General features: G+C 38.8%; 1 protein-coding gene across 4 annotated transcripts in view; it reads right to left on the reverse strand.

The window, feature by feature from the left end:
• CDK8 (cyclin dependent kinase 8) overlaps nucleotides 1-27153 on the reverse strand; it is a 174290-nt gene that overhangs the window by 72831 nt on the left and 74306 nt on the right. For 3 of the 4 annotated variants that reach the window (XR_007772205.1, XM_050937266.1, XM_050937265.1), the window contains exons 3-4: nucleotides 14154-14264; nucleotides 11386-11526 (exon numbers count right to left, since the gene is read on the reverse strand). Coding sequence is in view for 2 of the 4 variants with exons in the window: in XM_050937266.1 (XP_050793223.1) it covers nucleotides 11386-11526; nucleotides 14154-14264 (252 nt within the window). In the remaining 2 variants the exon portion in view is untranslated. Of the gene's footprint in view, nucleotides 1-11385; nucleotides 11527-14153; nucleotides 14265-27153 lie in introns of those variants that run through there. The other variant, XM_050937267.1, reaches the window with a different exon arrangement.

A 27153-nucleotide genomic window follows, 5' to 3' on the forward strand; every position in this document is an offset into this window, starting at 1 on the left:
GTCATAAACAGATAGTTAAGGGTTAATGTCTCTTTTACCTGTAAAGGGTTAACAAACAGTGACCTGCAACACCTGACCAGAGGACCAATCAGGAAACAAGATACTTTCAAATCTCAGTGGAGGGAAGCCTTTGTTTGTGTTTTTTTGGATTTTTGTTTTGTTCTCTCTGGGCTCTGAGAGTGACCACACATACCTACAGGCTCTCTAATCTTCTATTAGAATGTTGTTTAAGTATAAAGGTGGTATAGTCTTTTTATTTGTTTTCCTTTATGTGCAAATGTGTGTTTGGCTGGAAGTATTTTAAATTGTATTTCTATTGGAGGAAGCTATTTCTCCAATTTCTTAAGCTGACAGACCCTGTAACTTTTTACCATCTAAATTGCAGAGATAGACCTTTTAATAAAAAGAAAGAAAAAAGTAAAAGTTTTGCTTTTAAGACCTGTGATTTTTTTTTCCTTGTTGAGGCTCAAGGGAATTGAGTCTGTACTTAACAGGGAAGGAGAAGGGAGGGGAAAGGTGGAATCCCTTTGTTTTAGATTCACGGAGCGTGAATCTGTCTCTCTCTCCAGGAGACCTAATTTCTCTGTTGTGATTCAAAGGGTTTGCATCACAGTAATCTTCCAGGGTAACCCAGGGAGGGGAAGGCTGACAAAGGCAACGGTGAGGAAAGGAGTTTACTTTCCTTGTGTTAAGATCCAGGGGGTCTGAGTCTTGGGGGACCCCAGGGAAGGTTTTGGGGGGGGATCAGAGTGTATCAGGCACTCGAATTCCTGATTGGTGGCAGCTTATCAGATCTAAGCAGGTAATTAAGCTTAGGGGAATTCATGCTAGTACCCATATTTTGGACGCTAAGGTTCAGAATTGGGAAAGATACTATGACAGTCTTACATATAATACTCCTGTTAATACACCTCAGAATATTAGTTTTTTTCACAACTGCAACACACTGTTGGCTCATTCAATTTGTGAACCATTATAACCCACAGATTTTTTACTGCAGTAGTATTGACTATCCTTCCTAACAATAGTACCTGGCACTTGTCTTTTCTGAATATTATTTATTTATGACCAACTCTCTAATTTATCAAGGTTGTTTTGATATCCAATCCTGTCCTCCAAAGTCTTAGCAACCCTTCCTAGCTTGTCTTCATCCCCAAATGTTATATTCTCCATATTCTCCACTCTATTATCCCAGTCATTAATGAAAATGTTGACTAAATACCAAACTCGGAACTGACCCCTGTGGGACTCCACTAGATGTGTACACAAGCAGGAGAATCACAACTTTAGCTCGTAGTATAGAGTTAGCCTAGGTACAATTTTTCAATCAATTGTTCACTACCTTCGTAATTTCAACTATACCATATTTCCCTGGTTTGCTCAGGGGAATGTCAAAGGTTACTTAGTATCAGAGGGTAGCCGTGTTAGTCTGGATCTGTAAAAGCAGCAAAGAATCCTGTGGCACCTTATAGACTAACAGACGTTTTGGAGCATGAGCTTTCGTGGGTGAATACCCACTTCCTCAGATGCAAGGTTACTTAAGAATTATTAAAAGATATTTGGACAAACATCTGTCGGGAATAGTCTAGTTATTACTTAGTGCTGCTTTGAGTGCAGGGGACTGGACTAGATGACCTCTCAAGGTCACTTTCAGTATTACCGCTCTATGATATATCACATCTACTGCTTCCACGCTACTCAGTAGGCCAATAATCATGTTAAAAAACTTAATTAGGTTAGTTTGGCATGATTTGTTCTTGACAAATCCATGTTGGCTATTACTTCTCCTATTATCCTCTAGGTGCTTACAAATTGATTAATAATTTGTTCCAGTTTCTTTCCAGGTATCAAAGATAGGCTGACGGATCTGTAATTTCATGGGTTCTCTTTGCTTCCCTTTTAAAAAGGTACACATTGTATTTGCCCTTCTCCAGTCTTCTGGGATCTCACCCACCCTCCGGGAGTTCTTGAAGATAAATTGCTAATGGTTCTGAAACTGCTTCAGCTAGTTCTTTAAGCACCCCAGAGTCCTGATTTGAACACACCTATCTTATCTAAATATTCTTTAACCTGTTTTTTCCCTATTCTGGCTTGTGTTCCCTTCTGCTTGCTAATATTAACTGTGTTAATCATCTGGTCACAATAAACCTTTTCAGTGAAAACAGGCAAAAAACAGACAAACCTCAGCCTTCTTGATGTCATCCATCATTAACTTTCCTTCCCCACTAAGCAGTGTCCCTATCTTTTCCTTTGTCTTTCTCTTGCTCCTAATATATTTATAAAAGGCAATAGAAAGAGGTTTTATGTCCCTTGCTAGATGTAACTCATTTTGTGCCTTAGCCTTTCTGATTTGTCCCTACATGCTTGCACTGTTCTCTTGCACTTATCGTTAGCAATTTGTTCATGTTCGCACTTTTTGTGAGATTCCTTTTTGACTTTCAGGTCATTAAAGAGTTCCCCATGGAGCCATATTGGCCTCTTACTAGTCTTCCTAGCTTGCCTTCATATCAGAATAGTTTGCTACTGAGCCTTCGACATTGTGTCTGTGAAACTTCCAGCTCTCCTGAGAGACAAGGAGGGTAAGGTACTATCTTCTGTTGGACCAAATTCTGCTGATGAAAGAGAAGCTATTGAGCTTACACAGAGCTCTTCTTCAGGTCAGACCTCGTCTAATATTCTGGGACCACCATGGCTACAGCACTAATACAAGCTCACTGAGCTCCTTCGTCCCTTAGATTCTCTTTTCATTGGACCTTACAAGTTCGTTAAAGTCCACTCTCCTTATTCTGGTATGCTTACATACCTAATTGTACTTAAGTTTAATGCTACTAAGTTTTACTTTTGTAAACTACCTGAGGTCTATTATGAATAGGTTGCAGGTAACACCAAGCATGCCATTTAAACACCTTAGGCATTGCTTAGATTCACTGAAATGTTTTACTCCAATTTTAATCCATAGCCAATTGTAAGGGCTTGTCAACACTCAGAGGATTGACGCTGCACCAATTGATGCATCAGTAGTCCATTTAATTGGTCTAGTGAAGACCAGCTAAAACAACAGCCGGTCGCTCTCCCGTTGACTCCTGTACTCCACCTGATCGAGAAGAGTAAGGGAAGTTGATGGGAGAGCATCTCTCATTGACATCGCATAGCGTGGACTTCATGATGAGTAGATCTAAGCTATGTCAATTTGAGTTATGCTATTCACAACTCAAATTGCGTAGCTTAGATCAACTTTTCCTTTTAGTGCAGACAAGGCCTAAGTGAGTGTATTGTATTTTCAGCATGCTGATTACTAAAAGTTGATCCCACTCTTCTAAAAAAAATTTTTTTTGTTCAAACTTAAGACTACTGAAGAATCAAAATATTTTTATACATTGTATTTTATACAGGAACCATCATGCACAAGTATATGGGTTTGAAGAAAATGTAGTGTTTTTACTAAAGTGTATCTAAGCATCTGTTTATAAATCAGAGATAGATCACTAATTTCTCCTCTTCAGTGGAGTTCTATGAAAAGAAATTTTTCATTTTAATCTGAGGAGAAAATTAGTGATGCATCCTTGTAACAGGATAAAGCATCAAAATTCTGGAGTGCCCCTGAACAGAAAAGATAGGGAACCGTGAGCTCCAAGGATGTGATGTACTCTTGAACTCATTCAGGATTTAGTAGCCCAGCCAAGCCACAGTATAGGAGCAGCAGCAGCTCATTGTTGGTCTCTTTACTATGCTGCTGGGTTCGGTGCTCAGGTTCTCAGTACAGAGAAGGGACAGTTGACTCATACCATTAGTGAGAAGATTTGGCATCCTTTGATCCTCTATTTGCTTTGCCTGCTTCTCATCCACACCCATGAGAAGGAAGAAAATCTGCTCTTCCTGTATTTTTTCCACATGCCCCCTCACCCCTCCATTGTATTGTGGAAGAAGGGGAAAGAAGAGACAATGAGGTTACAGTAACAATGGGAAAGGGAGAAGGGTAGCTGAAAAGAATGCTGAGAAAGAAGTGAAGACAAAAGTGAAGAAAATAAGGGGAGAGAGGGGGAATGGAATAAAGAGAAAGTAGTAACCTGAGAAGGGACAGCAGAAAGAAAATTAAGAATAAGGGAAAATCAGAGAAGTGTTTGAGATGAGATATAAAAGGACAGTCAAAAACAAAACTAGTAGTATTCAAAGAAAAGAATTACATAAAACAGACACTGAAAGGTTAAGATAAAACCTTAAGAAGTTATACAATAGAAGTGAAGGAAAGAAAAGTAAAAAAGGTTTTTATAATTTCACAGATTTGGGAAACATATTACAATAAAATACTCATGTTTATGTGTGGGTGTATACACATACAGTTTTGATTATATTCTAAAGGCAAATTCACATTCTTGCATGATTTCTGGGAAAATAGCCATTTTTGGACCCCCAGTGATTTTTGTGGATTGGCTAGTTTGGCTCCCACACAATCAGCAAAAATAAAAGGTAATTTTCTCAGCACATTACTGCACAAACAGAAGTTAGGTTATTGCCCAAACCCTAGGTGTTATCCTTCTAAAGAAAGATTCGGGACTTGTGAAAACTGAGGGTGCAAGAAAACTACAGATTCAGCAATTATAGTCTTTCTGCAGTTTTCACTGTTTCATACAGAATATCCTTCTATCACCATACACACCTACTTCTAAAAGCTAGGTTTTAGCTTCTTTCATTCTGAAGACAGCTTTCGCAATATAAACTGATGTACTGTTGACTGCTAATTCTCCAGCAAAACACCAGCTTCAACTTCAATGCCTAACTAGGACCATTTAAATACACGTCTACCTCGTTATAATGCCACCTGATATAACACGAATTCAGATATAACACGGTAAAGCAGCGCTCCGGGGGGGTGGAGGTGGAACTGCGCACTCCGGCGGATCAAATCCAGTTTGATATAACGCGGTAAGATTTTTTGGCTCCCAAGGACAGTGTTCTATCGAGGTAGAGGTGTACTAACTATAAGAAAAACTCAGGTGGAGACAAAATACTTTTCAGAGACCTGGAGTTCTTTCTTCTTCTTCAAAGCAGAATTTACCTGCCACTCTACTGTAGGCTTAAAAAACAAAAACAAAAAAAGATTCTTTATCTAGGAACAGGTTGGCTGACCTAGTGAGGAGGGCTTTAAACTAGGTTCGATGGGGGCAGGTAATGATACTGTGAGGTCTGACCACGAGCAGATCAGAAGTGACTATAAGGCTCTGGGAGTAAGGGTGAAGAAGCTGGGGGGAGGGCGCGGGGAGGCAGGTGGTGTTCTCTTTGATCCTTCTAGTTAAGGATAGGGGCCCAGGCAGAGACAGATGCATCCCAGAAATGAATGCCTGACTCCAAGGATGTCATCGCCAGGAGCACTTCAGCTTCCTTGATCACAGGACGCTGTTCTAAGAAGAAGGATTGCTAAGCAGAGATGGGGTCCACCTATTGAGGAAGGAAAAGAGTATACTTGGATACAGACTGGCTAACCTAGGGAAGAGGGCTTTAAACTAGGTTCGATGGGGCAGGTGACAAAAGCCCACAGCTTTGTCAAAAACATGGAGATCTGGGAGAAGGGTCAGGATCTGGGGAAAGCATGAGCTGTTGTAGCAGGGACAAGGGAGAGAAGAGAAAACATGGCGGGGGGGCATGCAGGAGGAATCAAATTAGTATCTTAGATGTCTGTATACTAATGCGAGAAATATGGGGAATAAGCAGGTAGAACTTGAAATGCTAGTTAATAAATAACTATGACAAAGTTGGCATCACAGGGACTTGGTGGGATAATACATGACAGGAATATTGGTATAGAAGGGTACAGCTTGCTCAGGAAGATCACACAGGGAAAAAAGGGAGGAGATATTGCCTTATATCTTAAAAATGTATACACCTGGGACTGAGGTTGAGATGGAAATAGACAGACTTGTTGAAATACTCTGGATAAGGATAAAGAGGGAAAAACAAGGGTGATGTCACGGTAGGGTCTACTACAGACCACCTAACCAGGAAGAAGAGGGGAATGGAGGCTTTTTCTTTGTAAAGCAAAGGACTTCCAACTCCCCAGACATCTATTGGGAAAATAACACAGCAGGGCACAGATTATCCAACAAGTTTTTGGAATATACTGGAGACAGTTTAGTTTAGAAGATACAGAAAGCTACTAGGGGAGAGGCTGGTCTAGATTCGATTTTGACAAATAGGTAAGAACTGTTGAGAATTTGAAAGGTGGAAGGCAGCTTAGATGAAAGTGGTCATGAAAAGATAGAGTTCATGATTCTAAGGAATGGCGGGAGGGAAAACAGCATAATAAAGATAATGGATTTCAAGAATGCCCTTTAGCAAACTCGGGGAGTTAGGTCAGATCCCATGGGATGCAAGTCTAAGGGGAAAAACAGTTCAACTGATTTGGCAGGTTTTTTTTAAGAGACACATTATTAAGGGCACAAGAACAAACTCTCCCACTGCGTAGGAAAGATAGAAAGTATGGCAAGAGACCACCCAAGCTTAACCAAGAGATCTTCAATGATCTGAAACCCAAAAGAGAGTCCTATAAAAAGTAGAAACTAGATCAAATTGCAAAGGATGAATATAAACAAACACAAGTATATAGGGACAAAAATCAGAAAGGCTAAGGCACAAAACAAGATTAAACTTGCTAGAGATATAAAGAGTAACAAGAAAGCATTCTACAAATACATTAGAAGCAAGAGGAAGACTGAGGACAGGGTAGGCCCATGACTCAATGAGTGGGGAAAAAAAACAATAAAAGAAAATGTGGAAATGGCAGAAGCACTAAACAACCTTTCAGTTTCAGCCATTAGTGATTATCTTTGAAAAGTCATGGAAGATGGGAGAGATTCCAGAGGACTGGAAGAGGGCAAATATAGTGCCAATATATAAAAACGGAAATAAGGACAACCTTAGTCAGCTTAACTTCAGTATCTGGAAAGATAATGGAGCAAATTATTAAGCTATCCATTGTAAACAACTGGAAGATAAGGTGATAAACAACAGTCAGCATGGATTTGTCAAGAACAATCATGTTAAACCAACCTAACAGCTTTTTTTGACAGGATAACAAGCCTTGTGAATGGGGGGAAAACAATAGATGTGGTATATCTTGACTTTAGTAAGGCTTTTGATACTGTCTCGCATGACCTCCTCATAAACAAAACTAGGGATATACAACCTAGATGGAGCTACTATAATGTGGATGCACAACTGGTTAGAAAACCATTCTCAAAAAGAGTAGTTATCAGTGATTCGAAGTCATGCTGGAATGGCATATCAGGGTCCCACAGAAATCAGTTCTGGGTCGGGTTCTGCTCACTTTCTTCATCAATGATGTAGAGAATGGCAGAGAGAGTACACTTATAAAGTTTGTGGACAACAACAAACCGCAAGGGGTTGCAAGCGCTTTGGAGGATAGGATTAAAATTCAAAATGATCTGGACAAACTAGAGAAATGGCCTGAAGTAAACAATATAAAATTAAATAAGGACAAATGCAAAATACTCCACTTAGGAAGGAACAATCAGTTGCGCGCACACACAAAATGGGAAATGTCTGCCTAAGAAGGAGTACCGCTGAAAGGGATCTGGGAGTCATACTGGATCACAAGCTAAATAAGAGTCAACAGCGTAACACCGTTAAGCGTGCACACACAAAGAGCGCAAAACATTCTGGAATGTATTAGCAGGAGTCTTCTAAGCAAGACATGTGAAGTAATTTTTCCACTCTACTCCACAGTGATTAGGCCTCAGCTGGAGTATTGTGTCCAGTTCTGGGTGCCATATTTCAGGAAAGATGTGGACAAATTGGAAAAAGTCCAGAGAGGAGCAACAAAAATGATTAAAGGTCTACAAAAAATGACCTAAGAGGGGAGATTGAAAAAACTGGGTTTGTTTTGTACGGAGAAGAGAAGACTGAGGGGGGACATAACAGTTTTCCAAGTACATAAAAGATTGTTACAAGGGGGAGGGAGAAAAATTATTCTCCTTAACCTCTGAGGATAGGACATGAAGCAATGGGCTTAAATTGCAGCAAAGGATGTTTAGGCTGGACACTAGGAGAAACTTCCTGACAAGGTAGTTAAGCACTGGAATAAATTGCCTAAGGAGGTTGTGGAATCTCCACCATTGGAGATTTTAAAGACCAAGTTAGACAAATACCTGTCAGGGATGGTCTAGATAACATTTAGTCCTGCCATGAGTGCAAGGGACTGGACTAGGTAACCTCTTGATGTCCCTTCCAGTCCTATCATTCTATCCTTGGAATTCTCTTCTGTAATTTCTCCCACCTTTCCTACATAGTTTTAAAATGAAGATAAACATATTAAGCTATTGTTGCACATTTATGTACACATTACACATACCTACAATTGCGATAAAGAGAGAATGCATTTTGACTTACAGTGACAAGAAGAGTTTTTAAGGGAACAGAGTAGCAACATTTTACTCAGTTAATGGATTGCTAGGGAGTTAAAAGGCTGGTATTTTGATCTAGTATGGTACTGCCTCATTAAATGCTAGAAATACTGATTCAAAAAAGGAACCAAGCAAGTATTTTACAGGCAATCTCCATAGAAGATAAACAATTTTCCAATGGCCCTGGAATAACTAAAGAAAAACACCTCTAATATATACATTATTATCCCCTAAAGTGTAACTTAAGTACATTTTAAATTGAGTGATTTTCTCTGCTGGTGAATGTTTCAGATTGACAGCCCAGAAACAGAAGTTGCATGTGAACATATATAGCATGGACAGCCACAGAACAAGCTTCTGTACTGGAAAGGAGAGTGTAATATGGGGTCCACCCACAGCTACTCTTCCACCCAGCACCCTTTTGGTCCAAAAACTGAACAAGGGAGACCCTTGAACTCTGGGAGCACTTACACCCAGGTCATGCTTCCACTTCCCCCATCAAGTGAGCTTGGGAGAAAACTGCAGAGATGAGCCAGGCAGAGACTCCAGCTAGCACGGACAGATGAAGTGAAAGCAGGGTCCTTTGGTCCTTTAGGCACGTGAACAACTTTCTACAATTTTAACTGGCATTCTGTGCCCTGTGCTGATCAGCTGTTCGCTCCAACTATCTTGCTGCTGCTCCTATTCCCTCACAGTCTCTTCATCTCAGCTTCATTCCACACTCTCCTCTTATGCTCTTCTCCCTGTATTGTCCCCCTCAATCCCATTTCCCTCCCTTTTTCTTTTCATTTAACTTATACCCTCTGAACTAAATCCCCACACACAAAAATTGTGGCCCCTAATATGACATTTGCTGCCACCAGATTGTTCACTCTGCTTGTGTGCTATGTCCGTTCCCTCACTTGGTCTCTGTCTTCTCTGTTTAGATTGTAAGCTTCTAGCTCAGCTGGGACCATCTACTATTCTTTATCCATATAGTGCCTAGCACAATATCACCCAAGACTCATTAGGTCCTTAGGTACCACTGTAATAAACATATTAAATAATAACTTGCTGGCCAATGAACCTCAGCAGTGTTCTGCAGGGACAGCTTCTTGGGATGAAAAGGCAGCTCAGTCTCCATGCCGATTCTTGGCTCTTTGCTCAAACTACTAAAAGGCGGCTGGCAGCTGCAATGGTGGTTTTTGCACTGGGAAAACCTGCGTGCTGGACTGAGATCCACCAACTCATTTCACGTAGGTCACCAAGTAGCCATGATTTTGGCAATAACTTTTGGCAACTACCAACTTAGATCATATTCAAACCACAGAGCTAGATGTGAAAGGCTCTGTCATAAAATTACCCATCTCCCGAGCCATCCAGTTCACAATGTATGATTAATTTTTGCACTCTGATTAGATCAAGTTTTTTGTTTTTTTAAAAAGGTGTTCATAAATTTTCTGAAACTGTAGGAAGTCAAACAGTAGCAACATTCAGCTTCTTGGGGACAGTTCTCTTGCTTTCTTTACCACTCTAACAAATACACTGAAAGATAAAGGAGCAGGCAAGAAGTTGCAAAAAAACCCCAAACAGTTTATTTTGGTTTGAAACAAGATGTTTCTAAACAATTACAAGAACGTATGTCCTATGTATTTCTACATACTTTCGATGTTAACTCTTCTAGCTCATAAAAAAGTCATGAAAAAAATATTACCCACAAATTTTACAAAGAAATATTTTCCTTTGAGTGGTTGAGGCTTCTTTTTTCAAGTTTATAACACTGTCAGAGAATTATAAGTAATATCCATGCAGGACAATTATTTACTTTCATGAACAAAGTTTCCTTACATTTTTAGTTCTCTGAAAATTCAATTTTACAGAGAGGATAAAATTGTTTCATCCATTTACACAGTACCACTGGCACCATTTTAAACATTTGCTAGGCATGAACATGAAAGATAAAATAACCATAATTAACTACATTTCAAGGAGGATCATTAAAGCTAGATGAAAGGCCTAAAAACTGATACTGCAGTAGCTAATATGGGCTTTAATGCATTAAGTATAAATCAACACTAGCACTGCAGGCATGCGCATGTGAAGGGTCAAACTAGCTCTACATCAGAAGCTATATACACTACTTCTATGCATTACTGAAATTTCAGTGATTAGGAGCTAAATTATCATTTACAGCATTATGTTCAGAGATAGTCTGAAGAGAATGTGCTATTAAAAACCTCATTATATTTACTGGCTTTTAGAAGAAAAGAATAAAAGCTACAGATAATTGTGCAGTAAGAAAGGGCAATTTAGGATTTAACTCTGAAGATGGAACAGTCAGACACACCATCTATTATTATTCTATGCAAAAAGTCATGAGTATATGTTCCAGAGGCAACTAAATATATAGTAAATTGGAAAAAGTGTTCATCAAGTTTACATGTTAACTGCAATTTACTTGGATTTTTAATAAACACTTGCTCAGGCAGTTTTACTTGTAATGTATTTATAATAAACAAGGGCTATTCGCAAAAGGTCTTCAAATAAATCTACAGAGCAATAACGTTGGTAGCTTTTGAATAACATCTCATGTTTCATATTCCAGTGTATTAAAGTATATATATTAGTATCTCCTCCGACATTTTTAACAGATAAGTGTGCATGCCTTTTTACTTTAAAAGTTGCTGACAGCCAAATATGCACCCCCAATTATGTACACATGCAACTCTTAATGATTTAACAAAATAAAAACCAATCAGACATGCATCATTTTTATAAAAATGGAATCACTGAATGCATGTCAAATAGCAGCAGACTTTACACATAGTATAAGTCTATTCATTAAGGTTTAGTGGACAGTATGTATACATATAGCTACTTGTTTACGTTCTTAGCACATAAAGGTCTACTTGCTAATGACTACTGGTAGAGACAATATTTGCTCTCAAATCTTCTACCCTGTGTTAATCCCCACTGCAGGTCAACTTACCAAATCCCTGTGTAACACCCAGTTAGCATGCAGGTAGTGAATACCATCTAAGATCTGATATAAAAGTGACTTCACCATTCCCCGAGGTAACTGAACTGGTTTCTTGTTTGCTTTAGAAGCTCTGTGAAACTTGATTATGTGCTGGAAGAGAAAAATATCAATAGTAACAAGAAAAAATGTAATGTTTTGATCTATAATGTTTTACAAAAAAGAGAAACCTCCAGTGATTCCTTATGTAGGCTTGCCAGTTGTTTTTTTATTCTTTTTTTATTGCTATACATTTTTAAAACCATGTAATTTAAGTTATTACAACAATAATAGCATCTAAAGTATTATGATACCAAACACTTATTTACTGGTAAAAACTAATAAGGAAATTAAAATGAAAGACATCATCTCAAGGAAGTTTTTTATATAAATTACCACAATCAAAAAAAATTTTTTTTAAAGTTATTACCAGTTTAAAAGTGAGTTTTCAAAACAATTTCCTCAATCCCTCATTAATATGGTATCTTATTAAAATGAAAATAATACAACTCTAATCTATTCTCATTAGACATGCTGTTTATTTTTTGCATCTCAGCACAATAATAATAAATCAGTCAGTTTATAGTCCATATCACTGAGGTTCTCTTGCACTAGCACAATGCAATATTTGGGTTGCAATCACAGCAAGGGAATATTTGCATCAAACTTTTTCCTTTGGAATTTTAAAAACTCTCTTTTACAGTAGTTCGACCAGGAAATGCACATGCATGTGTGTGCAGCTGTTTGCTTCCACTCTTCCGAAAAAGCAAATCCTAAAATTAATAAGTAATTGTTGGAAGAAACCATAAACATTGTCAGGTTCACAATCCATCCACCCAAAGTTAATCATCATCTGGTAAGTCATAGGTAGAAAAGTGTTTATTAGGCTGTGATTATTTGCATACCCAGAACCAGTGAAGTCCAAGAGGACTTCTAGACTGTAAACTGTGATGCTTAAAGTTCTGATGCTACCACCTTCAACAGAAGAGCCTGTGTCACGGTGTTAGCTACCACTTCAAGTATTTCCTCCTTTCTACAAGTTGCTTGGAGGCAGGGATTATCTCTGTTATGTGTTTGTATAGTGCCTAGCATGGTAGAGCCTGATCCACGTCGGAGTCTCCTCTTGGCACTATTATAACACAGCCAGACTGTTTTCATGCAGGTACTGTCATCATTCAGAAGACAAAAACAGCTATGGAATTCAGGTGTTTACATAAAATCCAAGAGACCTCAAGCTGGGTGTTGCTCATGTGCTGCTGATATTTGGGTCACTGTCTGCTAGGTATAACTGTCCACAACAATGCTCTGAGCTAATTCAGAACTTTATGGGGTTGTTGTTTTTTTTGTTTTTTTTTAAATGCCCACCTTTTCTATCCTTCAAAATAATAATAAAACGTTACTCAAGTGTTCCTAAATATTTGTACTTCATCATTTCATGAACATGGGCAAAACATGAAAAAGGGGCCACATTAGCCTTATACTCTCTACATTTCAGAACTTAGCAGTCCGTAATACCATGATTATAGCCACTTTTATACCAATGTAAACGGTAAGCCTAAAAGTTTTAAATTTTAGTACCAGTAATATAACAACTAGAAAAGAACACCTATGTCAAGCTATAGTTGAGGATGGTTTCTCTTTGCACTAGTCCTTAGTCATACCCTACTAAATTATACCTAATTATAAGGCACATCACACATTTTAGATTCAAATTTATTTCCATCCATGATATACCTGTTCTTATCTCACTGTCCATTATTGTAAGTTACACCGAGCAGAAATGCTAAAATGAGGAAAGGGGTTATGGAAATCTTTACATATGTACATAAGTAAATCCCATCTCATATCAAACTTTGATAGTTTCATTGTGTCTTTCTTTCTTAAACCCATTACACTTTTTTTTTTATTATTATTGTCACAGTAGGTCAAAGGATTTTACAGCCATGCTCGGATTCCAAAACAAAATAGATTGCGTTCCTTCAAATTAAACTTCAGTGAAATCTAACTGAATTATGGTGTTTTGGGTACTTGTTTACCAACATTACAGCTCAATTTTCCAGTCAATGACATGAAAATAACAGGTGAGCATTTCTGTTGGCATTATTATTTTATTTTCTCTGGATGCAGTACATTTATTTATATTTTTAAAAAAACCTAATTCACAACTAAAAAGGCTAGTTATTTTACTAAAGATGAAGCGTAGAGAGAGAACATGAGATCAGCAGAAAGACCCCAACTCTGAAAAAAGGCAATGAACTTGTTATGTCTGTACATTTTGATTGAGCCTATTTGGTTTATTCAGAGGTCAGATATAGTGTAACTTAGCACGAGGCATGTTCCAGTGCACTTCACCACTGATCTCAGTTTGTGATAAATGCTGCGTGTCCTGGAGGCTTTCCTTAAATTCGAAAGGATGTTAAATGGTATTTTCTGACAAAAATTACAGCAATCCAACTAAAATACAAAAGCTCTTATTAATAAAATCATGATTAGAAAGGTACACACTATAGTTGAACAAATGTTACAGTAATTAAATTTGTAAATATCACTGCAGAATGCAGGTCTAAATACGATTTCTGAAAATAAAAATTAACAATGTAACAAACATTATATAAAGTATGAGACATCTTTCCCCCACACACAAAAATTGTTTGTCAGTTGTGGTACACTTATATTATTTATCAGTTTATCTGTTCCTGACTGAAACCCAAAACCCATTATCTACAATCAATTCATCTTACCCAGAGGTCATGTTCAGCATAGTCAAAGAGAAGCCACACTTTCCTGTCAGCATGAGACAGAAACACCTTTTGCAAAGAAATGACGTTTGGATGCTTGAGCTCTCGCAGCAGCTGCAAAACAAAGAAAATCCATTACAGAAACATCTATGCCACCAGAGACTGCAATAGGGTGAAGTGGAATTGGCCAAATAATATGTTTATAAAAAAGTCTATTTTTTTAATTAATCTTTGAGGCCTTTAATCCACAGAAAAACAGCACGTTTCATTTTATTTGTTTTTTCTACTGAAGGAATTAGTTGGGAACTTGAAATTAGATTTAAACTGGGTCACATATCTCCCTTAAAATAGGACCATCTATATCCTAAGTATAAATTTTTGAAGCAATTACCTCAATTAAACAGTGAAGTTACTTAAAATTTTATGACTCTTTCACAGGATCAGCACAGATCTCTACAAATATACGTGAACTGTGAGTTTTCATATCAAATTTTTCCTCCTCATCGGTTCCTGTACTTGATAAAATCCTTTATGATTCCCCAATTCCTTCCTCACCAGCTCATAACCACCCCAAAGCACCACATCCTGATCACTATTCTAAGGCTTTGTCTACACTATGTACCTTTTAGCAACACAGCTGTGCCACTACAGCTGTGCCACTAAAAGGTATACAGTGCAGCTGCTGTTTGTCGACAGGAGGGAGCTCTCCCCGCAACCAAAAAATTCCACCCCCAACAAGCGATGGATAGTGCTCCTGCAGACAAAGTGCTGTTCACGTTGGTGCTTTTCGTCAGCAACACTTTTGTCGTTCGTGGTGTGTGGGGGCTTTTCACACCTCTGAACAACAAAAGTTTTGTCATTCAGTTTCCAGTGTAGACAAAGCCTTACAGTTATTTAAGGATGAGACTCCTTTAGAGGCTGTCCATAACATACAACTGGAAGGAGTAAGTAACTCCCTGATGAGTTTAGGTGAAATAAGTATGACACCTACGTCTACAGGACCAGGAAAGTAGGCAGAACAAGCCTGTTGGGGTTCTATTGTTCACATTAACAGCTCTGCAATTAAGGCACATTCAAAAATCATATGGTTTATAAAGATATTACTTTAAAATATTTTGCTCCAATGTTTCTTTAAGAAGGGTTGCTTATTATTAAAGGTTAAGATTTTGTCATGGTTATTTTTAGTAAAAGTCATGGACAGGCCACCACCATGGAGGGGGTCACAGCACTGGCTTCAGCCCGTCGCAGCCCTGATTCCGGCCAAAGCAATGGGCACACAGCTCTGGCTCTGGCTGCAGCTACTGGGGAGGGGGAGAGGAGGGAAGAAGACACAGCCCTGGCTCTGCTCCCGCTGCTGACAGTGAAGCTGAAGGCACGGAGGTCCAGCAAAATCTCAGAATCCGTGACCAAATTGCATCCCTATTTATTAAGAAAGTAGAACAGATGGATATTTTGCCAACTTGTGGGCTGAAAATGGAACATTTATTAAGACAAGCCATGGTTAACTTTAGATTTCATTTTCAACATGTATTTAAGAGGTCTCATTACAAGGTAATACATTAAGTCTGCCAGAGAACATTACACTTTAAAAATAAAAAAATAAAAATAAAAACACACAGCATCTGGCTAGTTAAACAAACATAAGCACAGTTAATGAAAATAGTATTTGAATATAAAATGTTGAAGAAATAAACAGATTAACATTTTCTATTTCTAAAATCAAACCTGCTTCTAATAAACTGTTTTCCCTGAAAGTGGGAGTTCAAAGGAAAGATTCTGATGTAACTGGAAATATACTGCTGAACTAACAAGGGAAAATTATAGCTTAGGCCAGCCAGCTCCATTCCATTTTATCAGTCCTTTATTAGGCAAGTACAATGACAATTCTAGTTCTGACTGAAATGGTGATAGAAGAATGGATATTTGAATACATTTGTGTACTATCTCAAAAAAAAAAAAATCCTACACAGCTGGTCTGATAACAGATGCTTCATAAAGCAAAAGAAATTTTCAAACCACTTTGCAAATTATCACTTATTGCTCAATCAAAAAAAAACTGGTATGATTTTCTTTTAAAAACTAAAAGTTGATTTTAAGAACATAGTGCAAATATGACAAAACCAGAAGCATTTTAATATGCAGGTTCTCAATCCACAAATTTTATGAGTTTCATATCAGATTTTCCATTCCAAGCTTGGTTTTATGTAAATATACTTTATTAAAGTTGTGTATTCTTATGAACCAAATATTCAGCTCCACAACACTAAAAGTGGAGACCAAAATGCAAAGATATGATGAAAACAAAGCACTGCTTTATTATTTGAAAGTGTTCTACAAGGAAGATTGCAACAGAAAAGCCAATATATAAAGAAAGATTATTCAATATTGCCAACTCTAATGATTTTATTGCAAGCCTTATAGTATTTGGTATATTCCCCAGTTTCTGGAGTTGGGTAATTATGAGAATCTTAGCTTTCATTTTTTAGAAGAGGAAATTTCTAGCCCTAATGATCGGGGGAGGGGAAAGAAAGTTAAAAACATGAAAACTAAACACTTGAACCAGAAGACCAAACCCTTCCCAAACATTCTGGGTCTTTTTTATTTTAAAGCCTCATGATTTTTAAGTCTCTTTAAAAAAAAATCCCACTTGAAGTTAGAAACTCTGCTTACTTTGACAAAAATAAACATACTACTATCCTACCTACCCACAGACTTACTCTAGACCAACCACAGAAACAGATAATGACGGTGGCGGGAGGAGAGCTATAGCTTCCTCCCGACCCCCCCAAAATATGTCGAGTTTGCATTAATAAATAAAAGAAACAGTGAGTTTGAAACAAAAAGTTCATTTATCTTTATTAGAAGGTGGACAAATTCAGTTAGGGCACAAAACTACTCATTCAAAGCCTTATTTTTAAAAACACAATTTAAAAAAATTATTTACAAAGTTGACAGTTTCAGACAGCCACCTTCACCCTAGTTTTCATTAAATTACCTCTTTGGCAACACCTGTAAGCTGTGAGTGAGTTATGTTCTTGTGTACATATAAAATCATATGCCAGCTGAGACATGATGGTTTCGATTCATAATGGGACAATGTTTTAAAATGATAAGCGCTGAAAATACACTCACATACAGCATTGGCTGCCAATACCATCAAAATATTGTTATTAACTTCATCACTTTGGAAAACAACTGACATTCAGTCTGGCTGAGCAAACATTTTTGAACCGACTTCAAACTATCTTTCTGTAAGTTGACAGTTGGCTTGCAATAGATATATCTGAGTAATCAGCTGATCCTACTTGAAATCAGAACCAGACAACCTTGCACCTGTGTTTTTCATGTTTCAAGCAGAGAGTTTCAAAGCTGAATAATTTTGTAGTCTCTGTTCAAATCTTGACTGAATGCTGGATACTGTAAAGTCAATTACTGTAAAGCAGATGTCTTCTAAAAAATACATTTGCTGTATTTGGACAGCTGAGGTCACCTGTCCCTATTTATATTTCCTTGAGAACTTCTCTTCCTTTGATGCTCAGGCATGTCAACTATCTTTAAACTCTTCTCTCAGAATAAGTGGTGGCTTTCATCTGACCGGATGAACTGAAGTGAACATAATTTTCATAAGAAATTCACCTTCTGTTGCTGAAATGTCTGACCCTGCAGAGGCTGGACAGATTGTCTATCATATTTAGGATTTTTCATCTTAGCACAATAACGAGGAGATTAAAAACTTTTCCATTTTAGGTGCAGTGCCACCAATTTGTGCTCCCCTTTAAGGATTCATTGAATCCTTTGTAACCTCCCAAGCTGCAAACAGTGCAAGATAGTTCTCAGAAATTAAATCCAATGCTACTGCACAGACATCTTGTTGGACAGAGGACACGGATGCCTGTTATTGTACTTAACACTTCACGTTTAATGTCCCGAAACACAGCATCTCATCTGGGTGAGGTTTTAATTAATTCTGTGATTTTATAAATAGTTGCACCAGTATCTCTTAGGCTAGCATTATTTTTAACAGCATACTGAGCATACCAACTTCAAGGAATGCCTATAGCAGTAAGTAAATATAGCTCATGGCTCCTCCTGCTGAAATCTATTGCTACATTTCAGTGTTTCTCAACCTGGGGGTCATAATCCCAGATAAAAGTTCATTTTTACACAGAAAAAACCTGCAAATTCGTTTTTTTACATATTGCAAGTTTTACAGAGTCCTTCAATCAGGTACTTGTGCTCATTTTGTACCAATTTTTTTTTTTTTACACTTTGGGTTGAACTGAACAAACACTCAGCAACAGGTTTTTCTCCACAGATAAACTATTTCATTGCTTTGTTTTTATCACAACCATCAATGCAAATCCAAATTCAGATAAACAGGACGTTATGAATGGGATTAAAAACTTTCAAAGTTTCAGTTACAAGTTCAGGATACTCATGCTTCAGCTCCATCCAAAACGTGCACACGTCTTCTGAAGAAAATGAACACCGAAATGTTTTCAGATAAAAGCTTAATCAGTTTATCTTGTAGTTTTCCTGTAAATTCAGCAGACTCAACTACTCTTTTGTTGAGCAGATTAATTATCCACCTCCTGCCAAGTTCGTCAGGTGGGAAGTAATCCTGCAGCTGCCTTTTAAGTTCAAGAATATGTTCAATCAATGTTTAATTGTTTCACACTCAGCATCAGCAATCAATTTCATAAACTCGCAACTCAGAGGAAATGACTCAAAGTTTCCACTCTGAAGCTGAGCTGACTAGCCTCCAAGCTTCTTTCCAAAGGCTCTCACTTTGTCTCCCAACACAATTATGTTTTTGTGTCATCCTTAAACTCATATTCAGCTCATTCAGATGACTGAAGACGTCTGGCTAAGCAATCCAACTGAAGAAGTCATGATGGGTCGCTGAACAATTTAGCAAAAGAACAACCCTGCTCCTGTAGAAACTCAAGTACTTCAGTTTGCAATTCAAAAGGCTCCCTAACATTTTTCCCCATGAGCGCCACCTCACTTCAACATACCAGGGAAGACTTTTATGACATGTGCCCATTTAATCACATAAAGCTGCAAACAGGTGAGCTGATAGAGGCAGACTTATTAAATTCACAACTTTTACAGACTTCTCACACTTGACGCAACTCAGAAGACGTTTCTCCTTTTGCAACAAGTGCATGCCAATGTAAGAAGCAATGGGTCCAAATTGCATGAGGCATAATTGTTTTTAGTCTTCCAACAAGCCCATTGTTCTTGCTAGTCCATTGCATTAGCACTGTCACTGCATATAGCAACAGATTTGTCCCCAATCAATTTCAAAATATTCAGTAGCTTCAAACATGTTAAATAGACTTTTACCAGTTGTGTGGCTAGGCAGCACTTTACAGAAGAGCATATTTTCCTCAGCAGTAGTATATGAACTACATTGAACAAAAGCTATGAACTGCGCTGAGCCTGAAATATCTGTTGATTCATCAAACTAAACAGCCAGAAAATTCACACCATTTAAAAACAAAATTTCCCAACTGCTCACAAATGTCATCAACCATTTCATTAATACACCTCAAAACTCTATCATATGATAAGGGAATAGCTTTAAGTTTATTATTTGCCTCTTCATGGCCAAGCACACTTGTAACCATATCTAATGCCACAGGAATTATGAGATTCTCAATTATTATATGTGCCTTACATCTTTGGGCAATACGAAGTGACAAGATATGAAGCTTCAAGAACATTCTTACTGACATTACTTATATTCAACATCAGTGTTTGCTGGCTAGTCAAACTGTTCAATTTTCCCTTAAAGAACAAGCCTCTTGAGTTCTTTAACTGTGAATATTTACTTTCCAAATGCTGAATTAATTTTGAAGATTTCATGCTATCAGCACTCTGCACTTGACAACCCCCCCCCCACAATCAGCTTTATTTTCAATCGCTGTAAAACCATACATTAAACAGTTGCAATTGTATTTTCTGCACTTCACAGAATGAATACGTGAAGAAGGTGAAGAACTTGGTTGAGCTCTTGTTAAAAATTTATCCACTGCACAAGATGACCTAGCTGAAACGTGTACATACACTATTTGTTAGCCGGGAAGACCACCACCACTGTCTAGACAGGAAGCAGTAGTGAAATCACGTGCTTGTGTGAAGCCGGTTACTATTAATGACAACATATTTTGGGGGGTAAGAAATCTCTTTGCTAAAATAAAAAGAATATAGGAACTGAAATTACTCAATATATTTGTGTAGATTTGAAACATTAGCTTAACAATACTGGTGGGACAGTATTATTCATAATTTGCTTAATGATATTTAAGGTAGGAAGTCACAATTTTTTCCAGTCTTAGTGTGCGCGCACGTGGAGGGGGATCATAAGTCCAAAGGGAGTCACCAGCACAAAAAGGTTGAGAAACACTGCTACATTTGATACTAAGCCTGCCATATCAGCAGCACCATCATAGCATTGTCTGCAATTGTTGATTCTCAGATTTATAGGCAATAATATATCAATTACTGATACGATTTCCTCCACTGATGTACTGGCAATACTGTGCAATTCAATGAACTCTTCATGAACTTTCATGTTATCATCCACATATCGCAGGCAAAACAAGACTTGCTCTATGTTGGAGAAGTCTGTTTCCTCAAGCATAATTCACTCTCCAGAAATGTTCTCAGAAATATCACTCATGATTTTTAGAGTCATGATTTCAATTACCTCCTTCTGAATAATTGGACTTGTTAATTTGTTTTGACTCTTTCAGATACCCTGAAATATCAAGATCATATTCTGCCTGCAAACAAAGCAGCTGAATAAAGTTGCAGTAAATCTCGCCACATAAGGGCATATTTTCAGCTTGTTCAGTATAATTGCCTCACAAATAAAAGTCTTTGTCTGGCAAGATAATTCATTAGGATCTACTTATTTTCTTTTATCTTCCAAGAGTACTGAAAATGTTGGTGACATGCTAAGTTCTTTGTGGTCTTTTGAAAAAAAAATTGCTTTGTGGTGACATGAAGAAGCTTGTTGCCTCTTAAATTTTTCTCGTCTTTAAGAAAATCCAGATGGTCTGAAAGTTTCATCTGTGTACTTAGTCAAAAGTAATTTGTGCCTAAAAGCTGTACAATGGTAGAAAAAAGTACGCTGTCACTAGCTTCCCTAGCTTTCAGCCACTGAAAATCATCAAAACTGGACAAGCAGAAAAAACTGCCTTATTCCACAAAGTTACACACAGGAAAATACTTAAGTAATGATTGATCAGGTGTCACAGAAATGTTAACGGTATCAGGCAACTACATTTAATTCCTGTTGCAGGTAATGGCTTAAAGTCACTGAGTTCTTTGTAGAACACTCTACTGTGGCAAGATGAAGAAAGGTAACACCTGATTTGTTGATTACACTAGAAAACAATTGCTTTTATGATTTCCTTATGTATCCACCTTGGGTTCCTACTTCATCCAGAAACTCTGACTAGGAAAGACAACAAAAAAGATGCATGCCTGGCTTTAGATGCCTTCTTTTTTCCTCCAACTCGAGTCCCCATCAAATAAAAAGAGTTGTCTATGCCCATGTCTATGTTTTGTGGTCCTTAGGCATGACTGCTAAGAAAATGTATACTTGGTCACAAACTGAAAACCAGTCATCGCTGCAATTTTTAAACAGAAGTGTTTGAATCAGCCCATTGTTATGAAGGTGGGAGGCATCGCCATCCCAGCTGCTTCCCACTATCTTTTGCAGTACATGGACTGGAGGGCTCTGAACAGCACTGCAGCAGCTCCCCTATTGCTGCCTGCTACACCATATGGAAGGAAGAGAAGTAGTAACTCCATCACTTATTCTCTCTGGCAGGCTGTGGAAGCCCTAAGAAGAGCAGGATAGGATCTCAGTTGGCTCTGCCTCAGCCTAGGGGAGTGCCTAGCAAAGGACATCTCCCCTCCAGCTAGGGCAGCCCAACAGAGTGGAAAATGAGAAGAAGTCAACCAGTTATGGCTCCCTGATTTCTTGTTCCAGTCCCTACACAGTCAGAGCAGTCTTGCTCACAGGAGCTGGCTATCGCCCCCAAGGAACCATACACCAATGAAGACAACCAGCGTTCAGCATGCTCCCAGCCACTTCCCCTCACCCCATGTGAAGCTATGGGGAGGGATGCATAGGAGCCAGATACATCATCTCTTGCTCTGGGTATGTGGTTTCTGCTCCTTATGTGCTGCTCAAGTGAAACAAAGGGAGTGCAAGCAGTGGCATAGCCAGGTGGAGGGAACAGAGGGAGCATAAAAAAAAAAGGGCGCCACTTGCTGCAGCGCTTTTACTGATGAGGTGGTGCTTTTACTCACCTGGTGGTGCTCCAGGTCTTTGGTGGCACCTCGGCAGCAGGACCTTCACTCGCTCCATGGGTTTTTGGCAGTATTTCCTTCAGTGCCGCCAAAGACACTCAGAGCTAGTGAGGGCCGGCTGCCGAAGTGCCAAAGACCTGGAGCACCACCAGGTGAGTAATAATTAAAAACGCACCAAGATGCTCAGTGAGGGAGCAGCCGCTGCCCTACTCCCCGACAGCTACGCTACTGAGTGCAACAGTACAGGGAATATGTCTCAAAGCAGGAGTTCTCAAAGTTTGTCATAGTGAGCCTCCCTGAGCTATGAAAAAAATCACTGCACCTCCCCATAGTTTTCTAACACAATATAACAAACAAAATCCTATAAGTTGCAAAAAAATTAATGTACAAATGGAAGCAGCTAAAATAAAACTCCACAAACATTTTAGAAAACATGACACTAAACAAGGATATATTAATTCAGTACAATAGCCATCTGTCCTATCTTATCAGTGAGAGGGGTGTGTTTATTTCCTCACTGTCCAAAGTAACAGTGTGGAAAGGAAGAGATCTAAGTCATCGTCAACAGCAAGCTGGAAGCGATACTTTGTTTTGATTGTGATTCATCCTGAGAAGGCTCATTCACACAGGTAAGTGGATGAAAAAGGAATGAGGACTGTAAGAGCCTGGTGTGTTAACTCAGATCCTACTGATAACCGAAAGTCTGCAACTGGCATTTGTACAAATTTGTGCTGCAGTTCCTTGTCGCTTGACAGGTCCATAAGGCTTTCCTATTCTTTTGAAGACAGCATATTTGTTGGGTTCGACTTAAAGCTGAATGGGTTCCTGATCCCATTGATTACATTTTTGTCTTTGCCCACTTCAGGAAAGTATTCACAAAACTGCTTCCGCAGCCTGCCTAAGTGCTCAACAATTACATCCTGGATAATGTAAAATGACAGATCACTACACCGTTGCATAACACTCTCCACTGTTGAAAATATGGAAATAGATCCCTGCTGTACATATGAAGACAATTCAAGTTTGTTAGTGAATGCAGCTACCCAATCTTCAATGAAAACATTTGCATCTTGTCCCTGAAGTGACACATTCAAAGAATTCATTCGCCCAAATAGGTCTGCCAGATATGACAAGGATATCTGAGTGTCACTGAAATGCTGTATGAGTTATTATCAGCAAGAAAAATACAGACTTCCTCATGCAGTTCACATAATCTTGTCAGCACCATGACCCAGGACAGCCAATAAACGTCTGCATGTAACAACTGTGTGAAGTATGCCCCCCAACACTTTGCAGAAAATGGCAAAAACCCTTGAATTAACCGGGTGCAAGTTTACAATTTTTACTGCATCTGAAAGAACATTGCTGAGTTCCTCTGGCATCTTTTTAGCAGCCATTGCCTGTCTGTGGATAATACAATGATTCTAGGTTGCTGTAGAGGCCACTTTTTGTACCCTTCTCACAACCCTGTTATGTCATAGACTGTGCTCCATAGCTGTAAATTCCAAAACAATGTCCCCAATCAAGGCCTGTGTCTTAGACAAAATTTAATAGTTTAAAAAGCTCTTCACCAGTCCCTCCTGTTGGAATTCGATGGCAAAACAGAAATTCTTCTTAATTCTGTTGCTGTAGCAAAATGAATACACACCAGTAGCTGTGCAGCATTTGATATATCAGTAGACTTATCTATCTGAACTTAATATGGGCTCTGACAAACACTTTCTAGGAGCTGCTCTTTTATATCCGTGACCATCTCTGCAATGTGGCGTGGAACTGTGTCATTAGAAAGTGGGATCACGTCTAGCTGTGATGCTGATTTCTCTCCAATTACCACCGCACACATATCCTTTGCGGCTGGAAGCAGTAGTTTTTCACACATGCTGTGCAGCTTACCAGCTTTGGCAATGCACAAAGCCACATGGCAAGGCGCCTCAGTAGCCTTCATGTTAAAAGTGCTGTATACTTCAACAACTTTCTTTTGTCCTGTTAACTCATTGACCTTTCTCTGTAAAAAGCGCTGAAAAAAAACTCAGATACTCAAGTAGTTATTTCAAGATTCCAGTGTAGCCTGCAGAGGCACGTACTGTCATTTGTCAGTATTTTGCCACACCGAACATATTGAGACCTTGGTGCATCGCTTGACCCGCTCCATGTAAAGCACAGTTTGAAATCAGCATCATATTTTTGGCTTCAGCTTGTTTTATTTGCTTTTCTCCCTTTGTCACAAACACAATCCATTTCTCATATGAATGGTTTGTCACTTGTTGCGCGCTGCTACTAACATTTTAATTTTCTTGGGCGGGGAACCATGCAATGAGGTCTGATCTGTCACACTTGCAAGTGAAGAGCTTTGCAGCGCCTGGTGCGGTTGCGGCTCCCGCTGTAGAGCAGGACAGACTTTGGCTGCCTGGGCTCTCGCTGTCAGAGCAGGGCAGGCTCTGGTTCTCAGCCCAGGACAGCTTGGGCTCCAGCTGTCCCCTTTGTCCTCTAACCCTGGGTTTGCATGGCCTTTCTGCATGAGCCTCAGCTGCTCAGAGTTGACAGCCAAAGCTATTAAAACACACCACACACACACCACACACACACACACACACACACACACAGCTCATGCCTCTGTGACAGGTTCCCTGGGTTGCAACCTGGAACTTGGGTACTGCTGAACCCTCTGGCATACCAACCTGGATTCCTCTCACATAGTGATGCTGTGACAAGTTGCAAGCCTCTCCAGGTACTGCACTTACACAGTCACCCACAGGCAGGGACACACCCAGCTGAGTTACATGAATGCTTCTCCTAGTCACTTATGAACTAACAATAGAGAGGTTCCAACCAGTTCCCCCAACTCTCCAGCCTAGGACCCCAGGACTGTACTGTCCTGCCCTGGTCAGAAGTCTGACCAGTGTAAGTTTATTATCCAGTCTGCCCCTCCCTCAATGTGGAGAGCACATGCATCAACTTTTGTACACTGAGCAGATTTCCCAAGCACTTCAACCAAAACACCCTGTTTAAGGTAAAATATAAAAACAGATTTATTGACTACAGAAAGATAGATTTTAAGTGATTATAAGTAATAGGTGTACAAAGTTGTTTACTTAAGAAATAAAATGAAATCTGTAGTCTTAGTTCTATAAACTAGACTGAATTTAAATCAAGCAGTTTCTCACCCTGATGGTATAGTTCCTTAATACACAAGCTGGGACCACCTCCCCTGTTCAAAATCTGTGTCCTCCAGATGTGCATCCAGGTGTTGAGTTGGGGGAGCCAGGAGAGAAGAGGAGTGAGGCCAAATGGTGGTGTCACTTCCCCCTTGGATGGCTTTTTTCAGCTTGCTGGAAACATCTACGCTTATTTCCTGGTTCAATCAGTTTCCACTGTCTATGTGCTATCTCTGAGAAGTTTCCACTGCATACAGTTCCTGGGACAGTACTTGTGAGTGTGTATTCCCTTTAACAGGCCATTAGCACATCTGGCTGCTCCAATGTTCATAGATTCTTAGACTAGGACTGGAAGGGACCTCGAGAGATCGAGTCCAGTCCCCTGCCCTCATGTACCTGAAAGGGTGGTTGTGGGTGTTTCCAACTTCCAACATAGTTCAGTACCACATATATAGCAAAAATTCATAACTTCAAACAAAAATGATAGCACATACAATCCAACAGGATATTAATGTTCAACAGATCAAGACTTTTAAAGTGATACCTCAGAAGGCATACTTTGTACAAATATAATTATGACAGTGGTGAATACGGGGGTTCTAGGGTGCTGCTTTCAGACACAGAGTGCCGCAGCCTCCCTTTACAAATTCCTGCACCTCCCTTGGGAGGCATGCCCCATACTTTGAGAATCGCTTCCCAAAATTATTATGATTATGTTTATGCCCCCCACCCCACTGATTTTTGTAAAGTATGTTCAACACTCAAGCTGAAAAAAAAAAAAAAAAAAAAAAAGTCAGACACCACTGCTCTGGACTCTCTAGCAGGACAGAATCTGACTCTCATTCAAAAGGTTTCTGACTACCTTTGTTAAGAAAATGTCAGTACCTTCCGACAAGAACCACTAAAGTTGTAAAAGAGGTGCTAACATGGTTTCCCTAACCACCCAGACAAGAATTCATTACTGTAGAAAAATGTTTCCTTCACCCAAACAACAGGGTTGATGAAATACCCTTCCAGACTTGAACCATCCTCTGGCATGATTGATCAACCATCCTTAAGAGAAGGAGTTCCAAGGAAGTTATCTTACATATGGAAAAGAACTTATTACTTTCATGATTTAGAACAGTTCTCACCACCATCTTGAGCAACTCCTCCCAATAGGACAATGGATTAAAAAAAAAAAAATTAAAAAAGATGTTGGGTTTTTTTTTAAATCAAAAACCATCTATTTAATTTCAAAATAAACCTATTTAAAATTAAATGTGAAATTATGACATGTTAAGGTCTAAATTTATTATAATCTATTGAAACCATTTAAATAAATATAATATGCTACACCACTCAACATTTGACTGAAGAGAAATGCAGAAAATATGCTGAACATACTGATAGCACTGGATAAATTACAAAAGGATAGCTGCTCTATTGCTGATATATTGTTGAAATCTGAAAGAACTTCAAGAAACAGTGTAAAAAAAACCCAACAAAGCTAAATTATAGGCAATAAAGAAGCAATT

This window comes from Gopherus flavomarginatus, chromosome 1, assembly GCF_025201925.1.
Source record: "Gopherus flavomarginatus isolate rGopFla2 chromosome 1, rGopFla2.mat.asm, whole genome shotgun sequence".
Classification (NCBI taxonomy): Eukaryota; Metazoa; Chordata; order Testudines; family Testudinidae; genus Gopherus; species Gopherus flavomarginatus.